Source organism: Dermacentor andersoni, chromosome 1 (assembly GCF_023375885.2).
Source record: "Dermacentor andersoni chromosome 1, qqDerAnde1_hic_scaffold, whole genome shotgun sequence".
In the NCBI taxonomy this organism is placed as follows: domain Eukaryota; kingdom Metazoa; phylum Arthropoda; class Arachnida; order Ixodida; family Ixodidae; genus Dermacentor; species Dermacentor andersoni.
Window position 1 is genome coordinate 309,150,363 of NC_092814.1, and position 21,229 is coordinate 309,171,591.

The window sequence follows — 21,229 nt, forward strand, 5'->3', positions numbered from 1 at the left end:
GGTGGTGGTAGCAATACGCAGTCCTACGGACTGCGTACCGGCACTAAGTTTTGGGCATCCGTAGCTGGAGCGATACTTTCACGCTTGCGTCAACTATGTTAATATTGGCGGTTTCATTTCTTGATATCTTCCAATCTGCATTAACTGCCTATCTGACGCGTTCTGCTCGGGATCTATGCTGGCAGAGTAGAGTGAGAGATACAAGTTTGAATCATATTGCAAGATGTTAGCCGGCCATGCTACTAGAGGTGCTGGGTGACGAGTATGATATAAACAGCGATAAACACTTAACAGTACATACAGTCACACACGCACGCATATACCTTATAGATATATTTACAAAGTTTCGTTAAGGCTCGTGGCCCGCAAGAACGTCAGCAGGGTTTTCGTGGCGCGTAACGCGCAGCTGGTGCTTTGTCATGGGCCGGGAATGGGCCGCAGTTGCAAGCTTGGGTACAGTTGCAGGTGTGGTGCCGCCTTCAAAGACTGTCTTTCTGATGGGTAGCGGCAGCAGTCGCACAGAACGTGTTACCGGCCTTCAGGGGGCGTTACATTCAAAGCACGCTGGATAGTCCTTCAGTATAATCTTGCACTTGAAGTAGTTCGTCTAGGCCACGTTCAGCCTGATGCGATGTAGGCATGGTTCGTCTTGTCAACTGAGGCCTCGCGGCATGTAAAGGTCATACGCAATCATGCGTGCATCTGTCTAGAGGGATCGCTGGAAACGCCAAGCGTGTGCAGATACCAGTGTCGCCGCGTCTTTCCTCGAGAAAGCTATCTTGAAAATTTCTTTCAAAATGACGTGTCCAGCTTTGGCAGCATGGTCAGCCTGGACGTTGCCTTGTATTCCGCAGTGCGCCGCTAGCCATTGCAGAACAGCGCTGTGATGCATAGACGTCTAATGTCCATGACGCGTTGTTCCTGCGTGCGTGGACACTTCAGGGACTGCAGGGCCGCTCTTGAGTCAAAGTCGAAATACGAAGTTGGCATGTTTGCTATGGCGTGTGAGTAACGTGGCCGCTTACTCACTGCATGCCGACTTCCAATATGAGTCCTGGTTTCAGGTATCCCTCTAGAGCGCATAATTAATCATTCACTAACTTCAATTCCTGAAGCGAGACATCTTCTAAAACATATTTATTCAAGTAATGAATAAATTATTTTCTTATTTAATAAGTTAAAAGTGATTATCGCATATTTACCTACGTCCGCCTTGGCTAATACGGTATCGACTAAAAATATTTTTATATGCACAGTTATTAAGGACTGCTTCGCCGCAACATCCGGGGACCTTATTCGGGCAGTCGTGGCTTTAGGTCAGTTCGTATGCAGAAGTAGCCAATAATGGCAGCGAACGTATTTTTACTGGTGAACACAGCCGGACAATGATACACAGGACCTACGCACACTATACTCTGTAAATTAGACTCCCGGGTACATAATAAGGAGCAAGGTATAGGCGAATGTGCTCACAAGATGGCTTCCCTGCGAAGCCTTCAGGAAAGTCTCCAGCATCCGAGCGCTCCAGAGAAGTAGGAGAGATGCCAAGCACGATCGTCGGCGTAGCACCAGGAGTAAGGCGCCGAATTCACAAAGCTTTTCGGCCGTAAGTGTTGCTTGCCATTGACCGGCCGCCTTTGCTATTATGTCTACTCCTACAATTGGCTGACATCAGCTCTGATGAACAGTTCTAGCCTAACGACTCTCTTGCGAATAGTCGCCAAGAAAACTTTAAAAAAGAAAGAAAGTTCTGATAACTTTTGTCCTGGACGTAACTGCTTGTCGCACATTTCCTTTACTGCGGTAAAAACTAAAACAAACTTTGGAAATTACTTTGCCAAATGGGTGATAGACCGAATGCAGATATCTTGAGCAAATTACACTTTTAGAAGGGGTAACAAAATCGCAAAGTACACGGTTAGATATATGGGATATTATTGTGGTTATAGCATCGTTGATTTAGTGTTTATTGTGTTCTTATGTGACACAGTTGTTCGCATTCTCTCTTTAAGAGCCTCTTTGCAATCTCGCATTGTTATTTTGACTTGTATGTGAGAACACAACATTGTTGCAACTATGTTGTATATTGTTATATCTTATATGTTGCAGCTGTATATGCATGTACCACATATGCAAGAGCCAAGGAGTAGCCGGCGCCGTATTCGTGCGCCAACATCTCCTTATATCCCGTCAATAAAGAAAAAGAGTCAAGATACGGCACAAACAGATAACAAGTTCTACATCTGGGCAGTAGGCGATGAGTCAAGTTGCTATTCCGTCAGAGGAGCCAACGGCCTTTCTCATGGCGGTGGCAGTAGCGGGACTGCTCTCTCCAAGAGCACGGCTGCATCAGCATGCTGGTCTACCGGTGGCGCCGGTGGTCTCTTCCACGCCGATGCCAATGAGAGCTACTAGAGGTCGCGGCGGGTCGACCTTTCGCCCACTCGTTCGTTTGCCCTCTACGATGAGTTGTTGCGTGAAGCGGGTAGTGGTCGCATTGCGTCCTTCGCAAGGCCTCCTTATTATTCTTTTTTTTCTTCGCAGAGTTCTCTCGTGCTGGCACTGCAGCAGGTGCGATTCGTCTGGCGTGCTTGGCGGGCAAATCTTCATTCTGAGCACCTCTGACGTTGACATCACGCGGGGTTGAACCAAGCCTTCTTCATCAACTCAGTATCCCTCGCAGGGCGGCAATCAGTAAGCGCAGAAGACTACTCACAACAGCTGTGAGTCGATATTCAGAAAACACTGCGTCTTGGAAGCTCGACTGGGGAAAACCTGTCCCCTGTAGGCTATTAGGAACCCTCTTTCCTTGCTTGTTTTACTGCAGGCTCCTCCAGGCGGAAGTTTTCCACGTCCCCCTACCCTACCATGCGAGGCACAAAGCGCGGAAGCGCAGCGCACCTTTTTATATACAACAACGTTTGTCCGGTTCCCCATGCTTAGGTATAAACAGAGCGAACGTACTCCATAGGTAGGTACAAGAACATCGAAAACGAAGCTAGGTATGGGACAAGCCTCAACGTCAACGCAAATAGTTGTGTGGATTCACTTTCTCCTTGGGACTAAATGAGCACTGTGAGGTATGCACAGAGTAATGTACAGCTTTGCGTGCACTGCAAAGCTGTACATTTTTCGGACCGTGAGAATATCAAACATTTTTTAAGGTTGTGTGCGCTCGTTATGAGCACAAACGAAACTGGACATGTTGTGAACTAGCGACACACTACCGCGCCTCAGGCCGAAAGACACACCGCTGCTTCAGTGCACGCAAGACACCGCATTCCAAGAACCCACCGTCAGCATCTATAGGTTTCTGTCCGAGAAACTTAGCCCCATTAGGCGCTAAATAATCCTGTCCGTTGAAGACGTTGTCTCACTACATTTCTTTTTTGCATCTTCAGTATCATAAAAACGTACTATTGCAAAAAGGATTAAGAATTTTTCAATTCTTGAATGAGTTTTGTCAAGCGCGCAGAATGTATCCTCCTTGCGAGGACTCACTAAAGGAAGGTCAGATATTAGAATATCAGCTATTTCATGCCTAGCATAATTGAGCCTATCCAGCTGCTTAAAGAATATAATTGATGTAAAAAATCATGAAAAAAAAAGAAAAAATTAAACCCCCTACATGAAGACATACTGACGCCGAGAGTAAACACCCACCCGTCCACCTTCCAACTCGTTTTACTGAAGCACTTTAAATTATAAGTTCCAGCCCAGGTCGAATCCCAAGTGTTCTAAAATGCATGCGACACATTTCAAATATTATTTTCAACGGTGCATTTCAGCTCGCGATGCGCTATCTTGGCGTGTGCAATTGTGCACACAGTGCCTTAAAGGATTATGTATATCGGGTTGCTTTAGCTGCCTCGCTCGCAGGAGCCATTCCACTGTAAAATAAACCCAGCTTGTATACCCAGCAAGTAAGCGAAGTTATCATTCGCGAAACGGGACAAAGAATACAGACAAGCAAGGGGACTATTCAAAAATTATGTATGGTCATCCAATATTCCCTCTTTCTGGGGGCAGGCGCTAACAGTAGCCTCTGATAAATAAGCGACGTATATTTGTTACGGTTACAAACGCAGCCCGCGAGCAAGTTCATGCACACTCATGCCGGCACATAGCTTCACAAAGAAGTATCTTACGCTTTCGCACAATTGACACAAAAAAGGAAAGGCCCACGAAGTTATTCGACAGCGTTGGGGCTACATATGCAGCGGGAACTGCGCCGCACCGCACGGTTTAACCTGTTACTCCAAAAAAAAAAACGCTCAAAATAAATTTGACCTAAGACATTGAAAAAATGTTTTCGCGCTGGTCAGACTGTTTTCCAGTTTTATTTTTTTTTAATTTGTTTCAAATAACCGCAAATATTGTTTCAATGTCTTATATCAAACGTAGCGTTACAGTTGCATCACATAATTGACGTTCCACGAAGTCCTGGCTTATAGCACAAGCATTTCAATTTGATTCAGTGTATGCTCAGGAGTCCTCTAGTCCGTCGAAAAAAAAACAGCTCTTCTTAGAAAACACTAATATATACACATTCTAACCTGCGCGTTGTGTGCTCCATCCTGCTCAAGGTTCCACCTGAATACTCGCCCTTGCCCTGGTCCTCGGTCCGCGCGTCGCGTTACCGGATTTCTCATTGCGCTACGGTAAAGTGTATTGAGTGTGCGTGGATGAAAGCTGAAGGTTTCTAAGCAACGGGCAAACGATGTCAAATTCAGACAGAATTCAGGAAATCACATATACTGACCACTGGGACGTAACAACGTCTACGACAGTTAATTCATCCAGTCCGAATTGTTTATTTAGGACACAAGCATTTTTTTCTGCATTCGTTTGCATTTGCGCGACTCGCGGATCGCAAAACTGTACGCGAACAAACTACCACCAATCCCGATCCAGATTCAAACATCACCTTGTGTTCACTGGTCACTGCGGAACGCGAATAGCTTTGCAGAAATTATTTTATCGCTACTAAGCTGCGAAAGGTTGTAGGCAGGGAAGACCAGAGGAAGAGAGGGAAAGACAGTAAGGTTAGCCCACCGGCTGACCTGTTCCGGCGCAAGAGGGTAAAGTAAATTTAGAGGTGATAGAAGGAGAGACGAACTAGATTAAAACACGCAGAGAAAAAAAATGGGGATATTGCATATGTGCACGCTCTAGCGCACGATAACTCTCAAAGTCGGTCACTCAGTACGCATGTCCTCAAGATGCGCAACATTGCCTCCAACAAATTCTCTTCTTAGGACGGTCTCGACTAGCCTCCGAGGATTATGCCTTCCTGCAAGGGCCGATTGTCCAGTCTATCTAAGGCGGTCGAGCGTTTTTTTTTTTTTTTTTTTTTAGGCGCACCGTAGCGAGGGCAAGCGATATAAAATATGCGGAATCTAGAAACACTAAAGAGAAAGGTTACGCGTGATCCGTCGCGATTTAGGTTAAACTTAATGTCGTGTTAATACTTGCTGATACGCCGGAGATGAGACTGCTCGTGGAATGTTTGGTATGTGATTACTAGATGCCGTTGCCACAGGTGGCTTTGCAGACTCGCAGCGACGGTAACAAAGGCCCAGGGCCGCGTAACAAAGCAAACAGCCGTCTTGCTTTCGTCGTCCGCGGCAATCGCTTCTCTTTCGTCGTCACGTCACCGTTATCGCGGACACCAACTACGGAGAACTGCGGATGTATAATGCAAGAGTAGAATCGGAGGGAGAGTGCCTTTCTATTATCCGACCTGACGAACGGATTGGTGAGCAGCCAGAAGTCGTCCCTGGTGAAGTGAAATCGCAGGCGTCACGGCAGAGCATGCAAACTGGGGAGTCTATAGTTCTCGCTGCTGGCCAGCTGTGAACCATCGACCCAACCCGTACGCGTCTCCGTGCACCTCGCAAAGCCGGCCGGCGTGAGCCAACCTACACCGTGCAGACGTGTTGACTCAGCCTGACCAGCTATATTATTCAGGTGAGCCCCAGCAGGCTGATTTGATCCCACGAAGTTGACTCGATCTCCCTTTTTGTCTGGCTGGTGTAAACAGCATAAAAATTGTTGGTAAGTAAAACGGCCATGCCTGCCACTAGCGATGGCTGATCGAATGATAACGGGGGCGCCGGTCAACGACAGAGAGCTTTCACGAAATGAGAGCTATATGGGCATGACCTAGCGTAAGTGCGCTAATTCGAAAAGACTTTTGTAAGTAAGTCTACTTTATGAAGTGCCGGCGCACAAGCACCTGCGGCGTGTTCGCAAGTATTTTCATTCGTGTTCTTTACCACTGGCTAGCCGCCTTCGTTAAAGATACGTCCAAAGTCAGTATTGACTAGAGTTTGCTCTTACGAACAAACCTAGAGCAAGAGCTTTTTTGTGAGCAGAGACCCTATTGACTACGAATTTTTCTTTAAAGCACGAAGAAGCATCGAGAATCTGGACCTAGGAACTTTCGCGTTCGAAAAGCAATCTCAAGATAGTGGAAATTTGGCATTTTTGGTTCGTGATGTTCGGGTTGTACAGCGCAAACACTTTTTTGCGTCGTCTTGTCCTTTTTGTGATCGTTCCCTCTGCGGCATACAACGTGGCTTAAGCATTATACAAGAATTTATAAATTATAATAGAATAACGCCTAACTTGACGTGGAATAATCACATTAACCATATCCTCGCTTCTGCAAACCGTTCGCTTGGTTTCCTTAAACATAACCTCAAGCATGCTCCCGTATACACTTACGCAAATTGGCATACACAACACTAATACGCCCTAAAATAGAGTACGCGTCAGCCATATGGGATCCCCATCAGGCATACCTAATAACTGACTTAGAAGCCCTGCAGAACCATGCTGTACGCTTCATCTTTTCAGATTATTCACGAGAAACCAGTGTAACAGCATTAAAAAATCGCACCGAGCTTGAAGCCTTGTCACTTCGCCGTAATATCTCGTTTAACACTATTCCATAAGCTCTACTATCACGTATCTCTTCATAACGAGTTCATGTGTGAACCCTCAGCCATTTTTCTGCGTCGGGACCATTCTTGCAAAGTCAAATGCATAATGTGTCATTCCCTCGCATTTGGTCAGTTATTTATACCTCGCATCGCGAAAGAGTGGAATAATCTGCCATCGCACATTGTCACCGAAACAAATGCCTGGAAATTTACAGACGCTCTACGCAGTACCATGCATACCTAATATATCACGTTTCACTCTCTGATATGTAAACAATTTTTTTTTAATGCGCCGATAACCAAAGCCCCCACGACAGTGTCATAGTTTGTACAAATCATTTAGAGTTGCTGTTCTGATAACTATCATTATTTTTTATTATTTTTTGTGTGTTTGTACGTTGATGCACTGTAATTAATTTTGTCCCAGTTTTGTTTTTCCATTGTATTTACATTTACGCACTGTTCACTAGACCGATGTAACCTTTACCCTATGTAATGCCCTCCCTAGAGGGCCTATAGGGTTATTGTGAAATAAATAAATAAAAGTGAGAAGGAACGCAATGGGGCAGGAAAGGTTCCGTGTCACCGTTGTCTTAATGTCTGCTCTGTCCAGATAGAGTTACGTCTGTTGTGTTACAGCGTAGTCCTATAGTTTGACTGAAAAATGTTGTGCATTGTGCGCAGTCAAACTTCCGGTAGAAATTAAAGAAGAAGAAAGTAAGGTGAGAAACACTATTATCCTGTCAAGTCAAATTTCCCATGTCCTTGAAATGGACACTATCATTTGGTGCCAGCGTGATCAAACAGCATCGGAAGCGAAGCAAAGCTCATTGCCGTCCAACCCAGGCCTGCAATACCTTGCTTCTGGGGTTTTCCGCAATGTGCCTTGTTAAGCAACAATAACTTATAGGGGCATGCGAGCCTACCTGTTTGTGTGGGTAAACGTTCAGATGGCACTTGATGCATTTCTGTCCCATGTTGGCCCAGCTGTTGCCGCTCATCCACTTCCGTTTGCACTTTGGGCACTTGTACTCGCCAAAGCAGCGCTTCTTGCCCTGGTAGGGAGTGAGGCCTTCCCCTTTCGGACGTGCCTGCGTCCGGTGCCCCAAGTCAGTTCTCCAGCGCCATGCAACCGCACACAACGAAGAAGGCTGCCTTATATACGCGCACTGCCCCTTAGAACAACTAGCGATGCATTACGAGACTGGACATTTCGCCTGACGACGGATAGACTGTTACTAGTCGGCTAGAGAGACAAAGCTTTATACAAAGCTTATTTGTCAACCCGCACTTGAAAGCGCATTTGTAAAATCACTGGCGCCCTGAGGACGCACTGGGTGCGGTGTTGTACCAGTAAGCTCTTCACATGGATTAACGACCCCACTGCCCCTAGTATACCGACGAGTCATCCGCATTTGAACAAAGCGTCATCACCATCATCAAAGACGCAGCTGCTCTAGTCGCGTTTCGTAGACGTATTTTATGCAAAAGCAAGCGGGCGTTGGCATTTCAGTCGTTTAAACGCATTTACAGGCACGATAATTTATAGGCAGCCTTGCGTTGTACAAAGATTCGAACATATCCGCTCCACATTGCGCGTTCCGAACGAGAATGGCCAGACACATTGTAGACATGTTAAAGCGATATAAAGACCGATAACTCCATGTCCAATCTAACTGAATTAAGTTTTTACAATGTAGGTAATTCTTGTGAAGAGGTGGGAAAAGTTCATCAGTTTCGGCCATTTCTTGTGGTGTAACCACGGATATGAACGACAGCTGGTGGCTTTTCCCAAAATGTAGATGCGGCTGCATCTAATGTGGACACTGAATTCTGCGCGCTTACAGAGACTGAATCTGCTTGGAACCGTGTTCCAGAGGTTGGTGGGTGTGTTAAGACGTGCGGCTCGTAAACTATGCATGCACGCATCTAGAAAGCCTGCACATGGGCGTGGCCCCTCACGCAGCTCCTGCATTTGACCCCGTCATAAAGGAAGAGAGGGCCGGGTTGAAGTGCGCTACGGTAACGGGGCTCCCTCGAAGGCCAGCGAGCCTACTGACTATGGGGGAGGGTAATGTGGGAGCGATTGTGAGAAGGCTGACTAACACAGCCAATACCTTTTATCATTATGTGAAATGCTTCCGCCACTTCTCTTGTACTTTGATGACACGAAAATCCTGTTTGCTCACACTGACAGTAGTAGAAGTGGGCCCGTTGAACAGGGGTGAACAGCGATGTTAATCTCACCCACGACCTCGAGGCAATGTTTTTGGGAATGACAAGTGCTTTTATTTTTATTTTATTGACATTGAGCATGCCCGCACGCTTGATGTAAGGCTTCAAAAAAAGCAATCGTATTTATCCAATAAATGCAGTTGTTAGCCAGCGCCGTGGGTGTCCCATTCTCTTTTCTGCGTCCTGTGTCGTTAGCGCTGTTCTTAAACATTGCGCAAGACCACGAACTCGCCCGATCTGACGTTCTTCTCAAGTCAGCTAGACCGAGATCCCGAACTTTTAACTTGCACTGAATGTTTTCTCGCTAATCGCTCTCAGTTCGACTAATAACAGCAATTCTCAACCATTCGCTCTGCATTCCTGCTCCAAGGCTCGGAAATTTTTTTTTCCGTATCGATGTTAACTGCTCATCTGCAGGCGTTTTTTCACGTGTTCATTTATGTGCCCACGACTGCCTATTTTTCCGCGGAATAACTCGCCATAGCCATGTAGCAACCTTTCAATTTGATCTCAGCCCCATTTCCCCTCAGTGCAAAACATAGCTAACAGAAACAGTTCTAACTTAGGAGTTGTTTGTTAATACTGGCCCTGAGTACAATTTCATTTTATAACCACTAGATCAATCTCACAAAGTTGGCATTCCACTATGATAAACCATTACTTTTTGCAGTTCTTTGTGCCACAAGCAACAAAAGACGATGAGCAAAACCTGAACAAGGCGAATGCAGGAGCCAACGTTTCGACAAGTGGACTAGCAACAAAAGAGTGGCACCACCTTCTCCGGCCAACTGTAATCGTTCAAATTATGAGCTATTTAGCTAAAATTGTATAATCAAGAACTTTTATTTCGTACTTATATGTTCTTATAATCCAGCCTCCTATGTAGTGTTGATTTGACCCTGAGTGTTTGTATAATGGATAAAATGTTTGATATCTCATCGCACGGATTTCGAAGTGTCAGGTCCCCGTATACAGTCTCATATTCCTCCTCGTTCTTCGACGTGCAGCATCAGAATGAATTGGCATTTCACACCCAATTGTTTGGAAGCACCTCTCCATTAACTCTTTAACAAAATGTAAGTGATCACTATCTTGACTAAGGACTTGTGACAGTACTATTAACGTGTTAGTGTGAAACCCACTCGTTTGGAAGTACACAGACAAGGGTCTTTAGAAAAATAGAGATATGATGCGATGCGTTCTCGCAGAAGGATGGAGCTTTTTTTTTTAAACATTGAACAAAATATCAGGGCAGCCCACCTGGCTCAGCTCTCTCTCTCTCTCTTTCTCTCTCTCTCTCTCTCTATGCATATATATATATATATATATATATATATATATATATATATATCCCCGTGTAACAGCATTTCAGAGAAATGTGCTAGCATCCCTTTAAATACCAAGCAATCTCACAAATACAGTGGCAGCTCTCGGATCGTGGCAACGAAGAAAACCCAATGCTCACCTGCGGACAGTCCTTGATGTAGTGCCCCTTGCAAAAACACAAGTGGCAAAGATAGTTTGGCGGAGGCTTCCTGGCCGCCCTGGGGTCCCCTCCTCCCAGACTGAGCTCTGAGAATTGATCCGCCAGCTCAGTGAACGGACCTCCGGGGGAATATTCCGTGCAGTATCCATCGGAGTATCCGTTTGGGTATCCAGCCGTGGTGTACGCGCCACAGTAGCTTTCACCAGAGTAAGCAGAAGGGGCTACCATTGGCGGCATGCTGTATTTGACCTGCGCGGAAACGACACATCAATGATCTGCCACCGATTTAAGGGCAGCTAAGCGGGTGACATACGTTGGGTGACAGCTACAAGTTGTCTGAGAGCTCTAAGTAAAACAATCGACATAGTGTTGCCTAAAGAAAAGAATACCGCACAAGGCAGCGCGTGATGCCGAGAAAAGTCGATAACAAGTTCACCGTGCCAACCTTGAGCTGAACGTATGTCTCTGCGCACGCGGGGGTCGCTATCGGCCTCCAGAGAGGATGCCCATTCGAGCACAAAAAGTTCTAGCGGCGCTGTTTGTTTCAATTGTATTTCTTAACTATCAGTGTTTCGCGCACAAGGATAGTCTTAGATGGCAGTGATAAAAGATTTCCTACTTTTAGCCATGCCATTCAGGACCATATTTAGTTGTAAGAAGTAAATAAATCAAGAAGTTAGGCGCGAAGGCCAAAGGCCCAAACAACGCGGGCATGCCAGCGCTGGAGCCGAAATGTTTTCGATGTTGTTTAGTTATAGGGATAACTGAGACATTCCTTGAGATAAACAAATAAATAAACTTCCCCTACCGCTCAACAGCGCTTAATACCAGCACGAGGCGGCAGAACTCGCCGAACGAAACTATGTGATAAGCCTCCCAGTGAAGAACACAAACGGCCCCCGCCGCTGGCTGCACTGTCGGGCACCCGTGATTTCCTACGCACGCTGCTTCGTTGCCCTCGTAGGAATACGCGACAACCTGCCCAGAAGAACGGTTAAAACCGAAGCAGTTCACCAGTGCAGCGACTGTGCCCGACCCCCTAACCAGCGTCGCGCCCCCGTGTTTATCAAGCGCCGTGTTTGCAACCTGTCGCGTCGCGTCAACCGCTGCCGGTGACGACTTGTCGCGCAGCACGGAGGCCGCGCGGTGGCCGCAATTTACCTGGTCGACGGCGTGCAGCGTCTGGTCCGCGAGCGTCAGGTAGACCAAGTTCAAGAGCTGGCCCGGCGGCGACGGCTGTTGGTAGACAGCCGCCGCGCTCTCCACCGCCGTCATCGCCAAGGGCACGACGAGCGCTCAAGCACGCAGGGGGAGGATGACAGACAGCCGCGACGGAGGAGAAGTGCGCGCTAGCTGCGTCGAAGAGCCGCGTGCATGGCCGCGTGCGGAACGCTCAGCTGGCTCCCCGCTGTCCTGGAGGCGAGCCCCGACCAGTGTCCGAGGGTGTAGTCCCCCCCTTCGAAAACCCACACGCGCACAACCCGAGTGTGTTTCTTCGTGAGCCCGTGGCCGCGTGCCTGCGGCTGCGACCGACCGAGTTCCTATAAAAAGACGCCAGCACCGGAGGAATGCTCCTCTCGTGGTCGGGCGCTCCCTCCCGCGGGAGGCTCGCTCGGAGCCCGCGGGCGACGCCGTCGCGGCGCGCGAACAAGTGGGATATCACCGGCGGCGTGGAGTTTCACGCCGTAAACACGGTGCGCCGATCGTTCCCACAGCTCTCGCGTGCGACCGCGGGGGCACTCATCGACACGCTCATGACGGAGCCACCAGAGTAGTCGCCAGCGGATCCGATCAACGAGCAGAGGAGGTTAACTGGAAGAGAAGCATCCGGCTTCTTACTCTACACTCGGTGAGGGTTATCAGGTGGCTGAAAGATGGAAAGGAAAGCATGCGCTTGCTTGATGTGAATCAACTGAGCTCCAGACGGGCGTCGTCACTCAAACATGTCCTATAGAAACAAATGACTGTGTATAGCTCCCGACCTAGACACGTTTCCAGCTGTCGCCGCTCTTATCGTAAATTCCTAGTTTCTTATCGTAAATTATCCTAAGTTATCCTAAATTATCCTAGTTTCTTATCCTAAATTCCTCATTTGCCACGCTGTTATCTGCTAACGATCTTTCATATCTAATAAAATGTGTCTTCCTAGAGTAGAGCCAATCTTTGAAAAGAAGTGATGGCGTATGAAAAACTGCATCCGCGCAATGATGTTGTTCCTTCCAGGTGCAATATATACTTATGCTTAGAACGTACATATGAAATGCTGGGAGCCGTCGCCAGCGAGGTTTAAGGCCAAGGTATATCTCAAAGCCTCTCCACGTCCACCCTTTACTGATCATCAGGTAAGATACGTGTAACAAAGTAAACTGCACCACGATTTTGCAGCGATGCCTTCCGCTCGATTCTAAGCCACTCTTATCATCCACCGTTCACGACTGGCTGATCTCACGATAACACGGGCAGAACATCGCTCTCATCACTGATGAAGCGCAAAAGAAATAGCATCGTAAAAGGCATCACTACCAAATAGCGACCCATGGTAGAGTATCACCTATATGACGGTGACGAATTCGCCGACATTGGAAGTGACGATTATTTGTCCAACCAAGTTACAAGGAGTAGCCGTCACCAGCATATGGCTACAATGACTCTTCGGTTTTCATCTTAATAAAAAAAAAATTGTCGCCCCTCAGATCTAAGAGACCCCTATACCTCAGAACTTCATTTAACCGAGTCGCTAAAGATCACGTAAGCAATGACCTTATCACACTTCATGCCTTCACTTCTGTACACTTGTCCTAAGTTGTCACTGACCCCCGAGTGCTCACACTAATCAGTCAATTCAGTCATAATAGTGAATAATCAATAAAAAGAAAGGCGATGCAAGTCCGCAACAAATACGAAAAGAACAGCAACGAAGTTGTAAGACACAGCGAACCTAAAACTCGTGCAAACAAAACTTCAAATACCTGTCTATCGTGTATGCCGGTCTATCGTATCTGAGTAGCATGCCAAGGCAACATCAATGGCAGAAAAACCGCTATAAAAACGCACAGAAGTAAGAACAAAGGACGAGCGCTTTTGAAACCTTCACGATGATGCGCAAAGGCCCGTTCTGCGTCAGCTCCCCTTTGCTCGTCCTCACTGACAAGGAATGCAGATATCTACTTGACTAATCATTATGTTTATGTTAGTTTTTACCTTCAGACCCATGCACGACTAGTATGTTCGCTCCCCACCCTTCTTTTTTTTTTTCCTTCCCTCATTCTCCCTCCCTTTTCAAGTCAGCACTCGTCCTGTGTTCTTCCTTCTGTCGGTGTTTTTAGCGCTGTTTTGCTGCCATGGATGCATACCAACGCGCTCGCCTTCAGACCCTTCAAGGCAACATCAGTTTTTAATTCGTTCGTTCTCTCCTATGCTTGTTTTTTTTTTTTACTCGTGTGCTAAATTTTGCATATACGCTCGTGCTCATACACTGTCTTCAGTGTTTTTAGTGCTTTGTTTTTGTCTGTTCCTTTATTCCCCCTGCGAAGAATAGCCACCGCCACGTAAAGTCTAGAACCTCTACTTCAAAGTCATATCGTTAAAGTAAAACCATCAGTGCGTCAACGAAACTGGCATCTTTCTATCAGGTATAATATATGCTTCAGTGAAGACCTTACGCGATACCAAATAAACAAAAAAGGTCCGCATTCGCAAAAGCAGACAGAGAAAACAAAGAAGCATACCTATATTAGGCAATATATTCATGGATAAGTGCTTCAGGAACTGATGATAATCATCACAAGGTTCTTTAGCTAACTGAAGTTCAACATTAGCCCGTTAATTTGTAAATTTAGTGCTCATCTTGCAATTGCTGCTAGGACAAACGCAAGCCGTTTGGTACACTTGCGTTAACATGATTCACTGCGCACATAAATACACCGCGTACAAAGGACGGGAAACATCACTCTCCGTCTTTATGTCTCTTTGTGTGCTGTGTGTTCACGTATTCTCGCAGTCTGTCACGTTGAGCGGTAATTGTCAGACTGAAACAAGCCACTCCTGAAGGCATAGCCATTTTGTAGGAATGCTCAGACTAGCGCCGATTCTGAGGTATACGCATCCTTCGCATGTGGCGCGCATGCGTTGGTGACTCGTGCATAATTTCCCCATAGAGCGTCCTTCCTATACGCATTGTGGTACTAAACAAGGTGAAACGCCCGTCCTGCAGGTAGCGCACCACGTCTTAAAACGCCTGTTTCAGAGATACATCGGATAAAAACGAATTTCTGGTCTTTTTCGACCTCTTAAGCCCTTCCCACACAAGTCGGATTATATCTTATCCTTGAAATTGCTTAGATAACGTTCTCAAATGGACTATTTGTATCCTCGTCGTCTAGAAACCCTAATAAGACCATTATTTTGGCGAGAAAGCTTCTTTGTTTTGTTTTGTTTTCTTCTTTTCGCGGCAGAGTCATGCTTGCGCCGCAGCCGTGAGAGGGTCGCCGAAACCGTTGCATCACGGGAGGCCGAGTGGCGAGCTGCCGGAGAGCCACCCGCCATATTGCGAATTGCGTCGATCCGGCAAAGAAACTTGGAACAACGTGTCGTTTCTCCGCCTTTTGGGAACCTGTTGTCCAGTGCATGGGGAATTCGTTGCAGCAGGTACCTGAATTTGGGAGTAGTCACCGGAAGTCCAGTGACTCGTACCTGTAGCGAACCGCAAATGATGAAAAGTGTCGGGAACAGTCGCATTCATGTCCTACCAGTGCCACCCCAGTATATGCAGTGTCGATGTTCGTATTTATTTCAAGGAGTTCATTTAGCCGTTGTATCGTGAATAATTGGAATATAAATAAGTCGTGAAAGCTGTTAATGTTGCGAATTCTGAGTTGTAAGCAAGTTCTTGAAGTGGCGTCCACGTGCACACTGCTGTACGATCGCTTACAGGTGCTGAGTTGCTCTGTCCTCTTCTCACATCTGTGGGAAACGGAACACGTCCTTTCCAAGTCTACCAGGAGGGGAAACAGGCACAAAACGCTTTGGTGAGGAGCTTATCAAAAGGATTAGCTTATAAATGGCTATGAGCGTGCTTTTTTCTTTCTGAGTTACGAGTTAAAAGTGAAGTGATAAATTCGCCTCTGTGAATTTCATCACACACGCGTGGCAAATAACTCGCGAAACATTTCGGTTAATAGCCAAACGCGCTAGCCGATTTCGCCACGAAGGCAGCTGTTCTGTGGTCTCACCTACCATGTACACACTACGGAAAGTCTACCAGTATAAATAAAGCAAAAACAAGGAGAATCTTTGCCCGCGGGAGGGCTCGAACCTTGAACTTTTCGGCTAACAGCCGTACCTGCCAGCCGATTTCGCCGCAGAGTCCTTCCTGTTTTCTTTATTACCGGCTTGGTACTTCTATACACACCCAACTCATACAGACAATTTCACAATAACAATAAAAGACACCTGATACTTCTCGTGGTGGTAGCGCAAAGTTAAAATGGCTTCTGAGCAGCCAATTTATCAAGCGCAGGCAACCAATCCGGTGGGTTACAATTGACTTTGAAAACATCTCATGTGTACACACAGTTTTCAATGAAATTTTGTATTGCCGATCGTGCGTTGATATCCGCATTCATGAACGGCATTCTCGCTTTCCATACACTGCGCAAGCACGACAGCATTCGCATGTCCCATGGCACACCATCGGTATCTACACATGGCACGAAACGGATACCAAAGGGTGATAGCTCTTTTCGCAATTGTCCGCTGAAGAATGTCCCTCATGAAAACAGCGTCGTGACAGCCTAGAAAGATGTGTTCTGGCGTTACCGTCTTCTGACATATCAAGCAGTGTAATCCCCGTAGGACAAATATACCTTTACATTGAAGCCACGGTTTTACAGCGAGCGTGCCTGTGTGCAGTTGGAAAAAGAAATTTTTTGATGACGCTCTTACTTACACTTTCCGCTCGATCTATCAACCTAGTTGATAGATCGAGCGGTATAATCGTAATGCCAAAAAAAAAGATCAATCAACTAGATCTTTGTATAATCGTTTACGCGAAACTGTGCACAGGTATTCTAAGGGAAAGGCGAGGCTTCAATACTTGATATGCGGAGATTATTTCGCGCCAAAAGCTACACAGTGTTGCACAAGCCTCTTCACTTGACGATGCAATATATTCCGGGATATGATTGCACGATCTCGCGTGTATAACAGCGCGGAAGAAAATATCGCTTAGGTCTCGATGAATGGAAAAGGTTGAAACAATTTGCTTCAAAAATAAATGACATAGACCAAGTCCTCCGTTTCGCAGCGAAAAGAACAAATTTGACTAACTGGTGCGTTCCCAGGTAACCTTCGATATACACGGTGATCATTTTGTAAGTCTTACGGATTTTTTTTTTTAAGCTCCTGTGGCAAATAGCACAATTCTTGTCGATGAGATGGATTAGTCGAAGAGGCGGACATTAGTAGCAGGAGGAATCAAAACACATATTCAACGAATTAACGAAAATTCACTAATCAACGTCTAAATTTATTACATTACGGGCCATATTGCAATTTACGAATTGTAGCCGTTGAGCCTGCAGGATGTATCCACTTGAACTGAATCTCCATAATTACACCAGTTTCGCGATATTCTTTCCCAAAGTGTGGGGCGAAATACATGGGTGTCCTAGTTACTTTGGTTCTTCAATGCATAAAAGAGCATTTTGATAAAGAAAAAAGTAAATTGAACAGTGCATTTTTACGGCGAGTCTGATGCCGAATATCACCTAACTGGTGTCATTCTGGAAATTGATTCCAAGTGAATACGCCTTGCATACTCACCAGCTACAATTCGTAAGTTTCAATATGTGCCGCAAAGTAATTAATTCAGAAGTTGATTTGTGAATTTTCGTTAATTAGTTGAATAGGTGCTTCGAATTCTCGTGTAAGTAATGTCCGCCTCTCTGAATAACCCAGCTCAAGGTCTACAATTGTGCTATCTGCAACGGGCTATTTTTTTTATTTACGTAATACTTAAAAGTGATCACCCTGTAAAGGTAGCAAACACTGTGTAATTTCTGGACACGAATTCTGCTCATGCTGAACACTTGAAGGAAGCAAAACACTTATGCAACCAAAAATACATTGCAAACTGTAGTGCGTGAAAACCGAAAAGTTGCGCCCTCCCCATTTTTCAGACTGATTCTTCAGCCTTTCTGTCTCTCCTGCCTAGTATTCTGAACTATTTCGATAATGATGAAGAGGCACCCCCAAATATCTAGGAGGAATACTTGTCGATCGCATGTTTGCATACGCCTCCGGCGCTTCCCCCCAATTTCCATGCCAAATGCCCAGAGGTTTATCCCAGCTAATGGCACTTTCGGTAGCATTGCAGAATGCTGTAGCTTCCTTAACAGTTTTTTAATACTGTCCTTGTCTCTGCAGAATATGGCTATGTCCGCTGCGTATACCAGTATCTTCACTAGTGTAAAAAGAATAATAATGCAGGCTTTTATTTCCAAGAATTTCTAAACATATAAGCGTTCAATGTATAATGCAAAATGTTCAATGTGCAGTGCATAAAGAAGAGTCGAGCACGCACATCCTTGTTTTATACCTTAATTACTGAAATGCTTTCGCTTAAACTGTTATTAATTATGAGGTTTACGGCGCACTCTTCGTACAGCATCTTGATACCTTAGTGGCAACGCTATCTACATTACAATGTTGTAATGTTGAGCGTAGTACGTCATGATTAACTTCTGAAGATCCAATTGAAACATAGATATCTTGTCGCGAGTCATGTCCTAGCATTCTGAGATAGTACTAGCGGTATGTATGGGCGATATAACGTAAAACTATTCCAAACTTTTCTATTCCAATTCTGCAACCAGCCCTCGGCGATTGGTCAAAAACTTTTTTGAACCACCCCCGCTTCACCTGTCTGTCACGGACGTCACGAAAACCGCGATAGCTCCCCATCTGATATGACGTGTACACACTGATTATGCATGATTTGACCGAACAAAACAAAAATAGCTCTTTCTGTTTCGACGCCTTTTCGCCATTAGCGCTCGGCTATTGGTCAAAAGTTTTCAGGCTGCACCCACTTCACCTGCCTCTCACGCGACGTCACAAAACCGCAAAAAGTTACCGCGTCAAAGTGACGCGTACGCGTTAAAGATGCACTAATATGCCTACAAAACTGACTTTTTTTCTGAATAGCCGCAGGCTGCCCCGTTCCGAAAGGAATAAAAGATGGCTGTCGCCGATTGCTCCGGCACTGGCTACTCGCCCCTGCCACAGAGCATGGGTTTATTTGCGTGTAATAAATGTTTTTGTGTGGCCGTGTAACGTTTTCAAGAACTTTAGGCACGTTTATGACCTCATTCTGCCAATCTTTCTTTGCTGAGAATCCGTTTTAGCGTCATTTTTAAGCTTCCATTGCATGCCGCTGCGATTGTCGATGAGGTACCTCAAGCCAAGTAAGGGAAAGCGGACCAATCGCAGACGCCGGCACCACCCTCTACATCCGGTTATCGATTTTCAGTGCACTGGCTCGGCCCCATCGAATCCCTCTCCACTTTAGCGGGCTCCTCGTCTCTTGTGAGCCAATTAGATAAGACAAGCCACTCAGTGCAGGCAATTTTATTCGTTTTTCAAGCAAACAAAAGTGACCTCCTATGAACGAGGAGAGCGTTTGATTGGTCTGTTCAGACAACCCTGCGGGTGACCGCCCGATACTTGCGTCGGCGGTTACGCAAATTTGACGTCAGAAGATTAGGATAAAAAATATTGGAATATTTTTACGTTATATGACCCTATATCTGTATAATTTTTTCTTCCTTTTATGCCACATGTCTGGTGAGGTAGTACGAGGTGTGTGATAACGTTCAACAATCTCTTAGCTAGTACCTTTGTAAATATTTTAGAGTCCACATTCGTGAGACTTATTCGTAGATATAGGCCTCAACCCCCAACACTTTCCTAGGATGGTCCAATTTTGGTATGAGTACAACATGGCATTTTCTAAATGATTAAGGTGCCCTTTTTCGATCAAAGCATTCGTCTATCACGGTATGTAAGGCTTGTGCTTGTTCTTTCTTCAAACATCTGTAAATGGTAGCCCCTAGTCGATCAGCCCCCAGTGACATACCAGTGCTTATCTCGTCAGTGGCCTGTTCTACTTCATGCACACTAATTGGCTGTTCAAGCGTTTTTCTCAACTCATCGTCTAGCCATGGCATGAGCGAGAGAAAATCGTTTCGAAAAGCTACTTTATCTTTTATTTTAGCGCTTAGCAGTCTTTGATAACCCTCAACAAACGTTTTTCCTATCAGTTCATTGTCACGCGTCACGCGTCGCGAGTTTCGGGAAGACGAGTCCCTTACCAAAGAAACTGTAAGGGAAGGACAGAATGCATCTCAGAATGATAGCGATGGTCCCACACAGCGAAACGATACGACGCGTTCTTTTGAAAAACGGAAACCGTTAACCTGCTACAATTGTAAAAAGCAAGGGCACATCGCTGCGAGCTGCCCAGAGAAAATTGCTTTTGCAGCAATACAGGAAACTCACAAAAACATACGACTATTGGAGCCCTATGTGCAGGAAATTAAGGTAAACGCTAAGAAGTGCCGTGCACTTCGGGACTCTGCAGCAACTATGGACGTTGTCCACCCGTCTTTCATCTCCTCGAGTGATTTTACGGGAGAGTGCGCTAGGATACGCAAGTGGCCGAGGAGGAGAGTGTCTGTTTACCGATCGCTACGGTTATCATTGAAGGAGAGTTTGGGAAACTTAACACAGAAGCCGCTGTGTCTGCCACCCTCCCGGAGCACTTTTCCTACCTCTTCTCAAATAGCTCGGAGCAGCTGCTGAAGGATCAGGGCAAATCATTCTTTGCCGACGTGGCGTACATGGCCCTCACGCGATCCAAAGCGCGCCCGCTGTCGAGGGAACTTGACTTTGCGTCGGTGAGCGAACAGCGGTGCGGCACACGGACCGATCAAGGTAACTTGAGTGGCGAGCAGGCACAGGAGAGGCAGAGCTCGGAGGCTGGCCTGGGCGAGCGTGTTCTGGAAGTGAGTGGGAGTGACGCGTGCAGTGCTAGCCGCGATATGGACGCGACGCCGCAGTTAGGCGACGCGGGCTCCACACTCGCTCCGGTTTCCGCCAGCAGGGAGGAGCAGGCTGCAGTTGAAAGGGAAACTCTGATTCGCGAGCAACAGGAAGACTGTTCAATAGCCGATCTGAGGAAGAGCGTCAAACGGGGAGTGAAAAAAAGAGGGTTTCATTTTACGAGGAATCTGGCTTATTGCACCACCGCTACACGGATAAGCAGGGTCGCAAATATAAGCAGCTTCTGATTCCGCGAAAATATCACCGGGAAAAATGAATGACCTCACTTGCTTCCTCAGCAGTGTGTTTTCGGTCCAAGTGATTTCAAGGGGACCATTCTATTTGTCATTATTATTGCTGATTATTAATTGTTCCTGATATTTTGGTGTGTTGTTCATTTGAAAAATGGTTGTTTGAGCCTTGTGTACTAGATCGTACACCTGCCTCTTGTTGCAGCGGG

The 21,229-nt window shown here is 46.1% G+C and overlaps 1 protein-coding gene across 1 annotated transcript in view; it reads right to left on the reverse strand.

Moving 5' to 3' along the window:
- LOC126548047 (zinc finger CCHC domain-containing protein 24-like) overlaps window positions 1-12,261 on the reverse strand; it is a 226,764-nt gene extending 214,503 nt beyond the window's left edge. The window contains exons 1-3 of the mRNA XM_050196128.3: window positions 11,830-12,261; window positions 10,648-10,917; window positions 7,874-8,038 (exon numbers count right to left, since the gene is read on the reverse strand). Of these exons, the coding sequence (XP_050052085.1) occupies window positions 7,874-8,038; window positions 10,648-10,917; window positions 11,830-11,943 (549 nt within the window). The 5' untranslated portion in view covers window positions 11,944-12,261. The remainder of the gene's footprint in view (window positions 1-7,873; window positions 8,039-10,647; window positions 10,918-11,829) is intronic.
- Window positions 12,262-21,229: the final 8,968 nt, after the last annotated feature.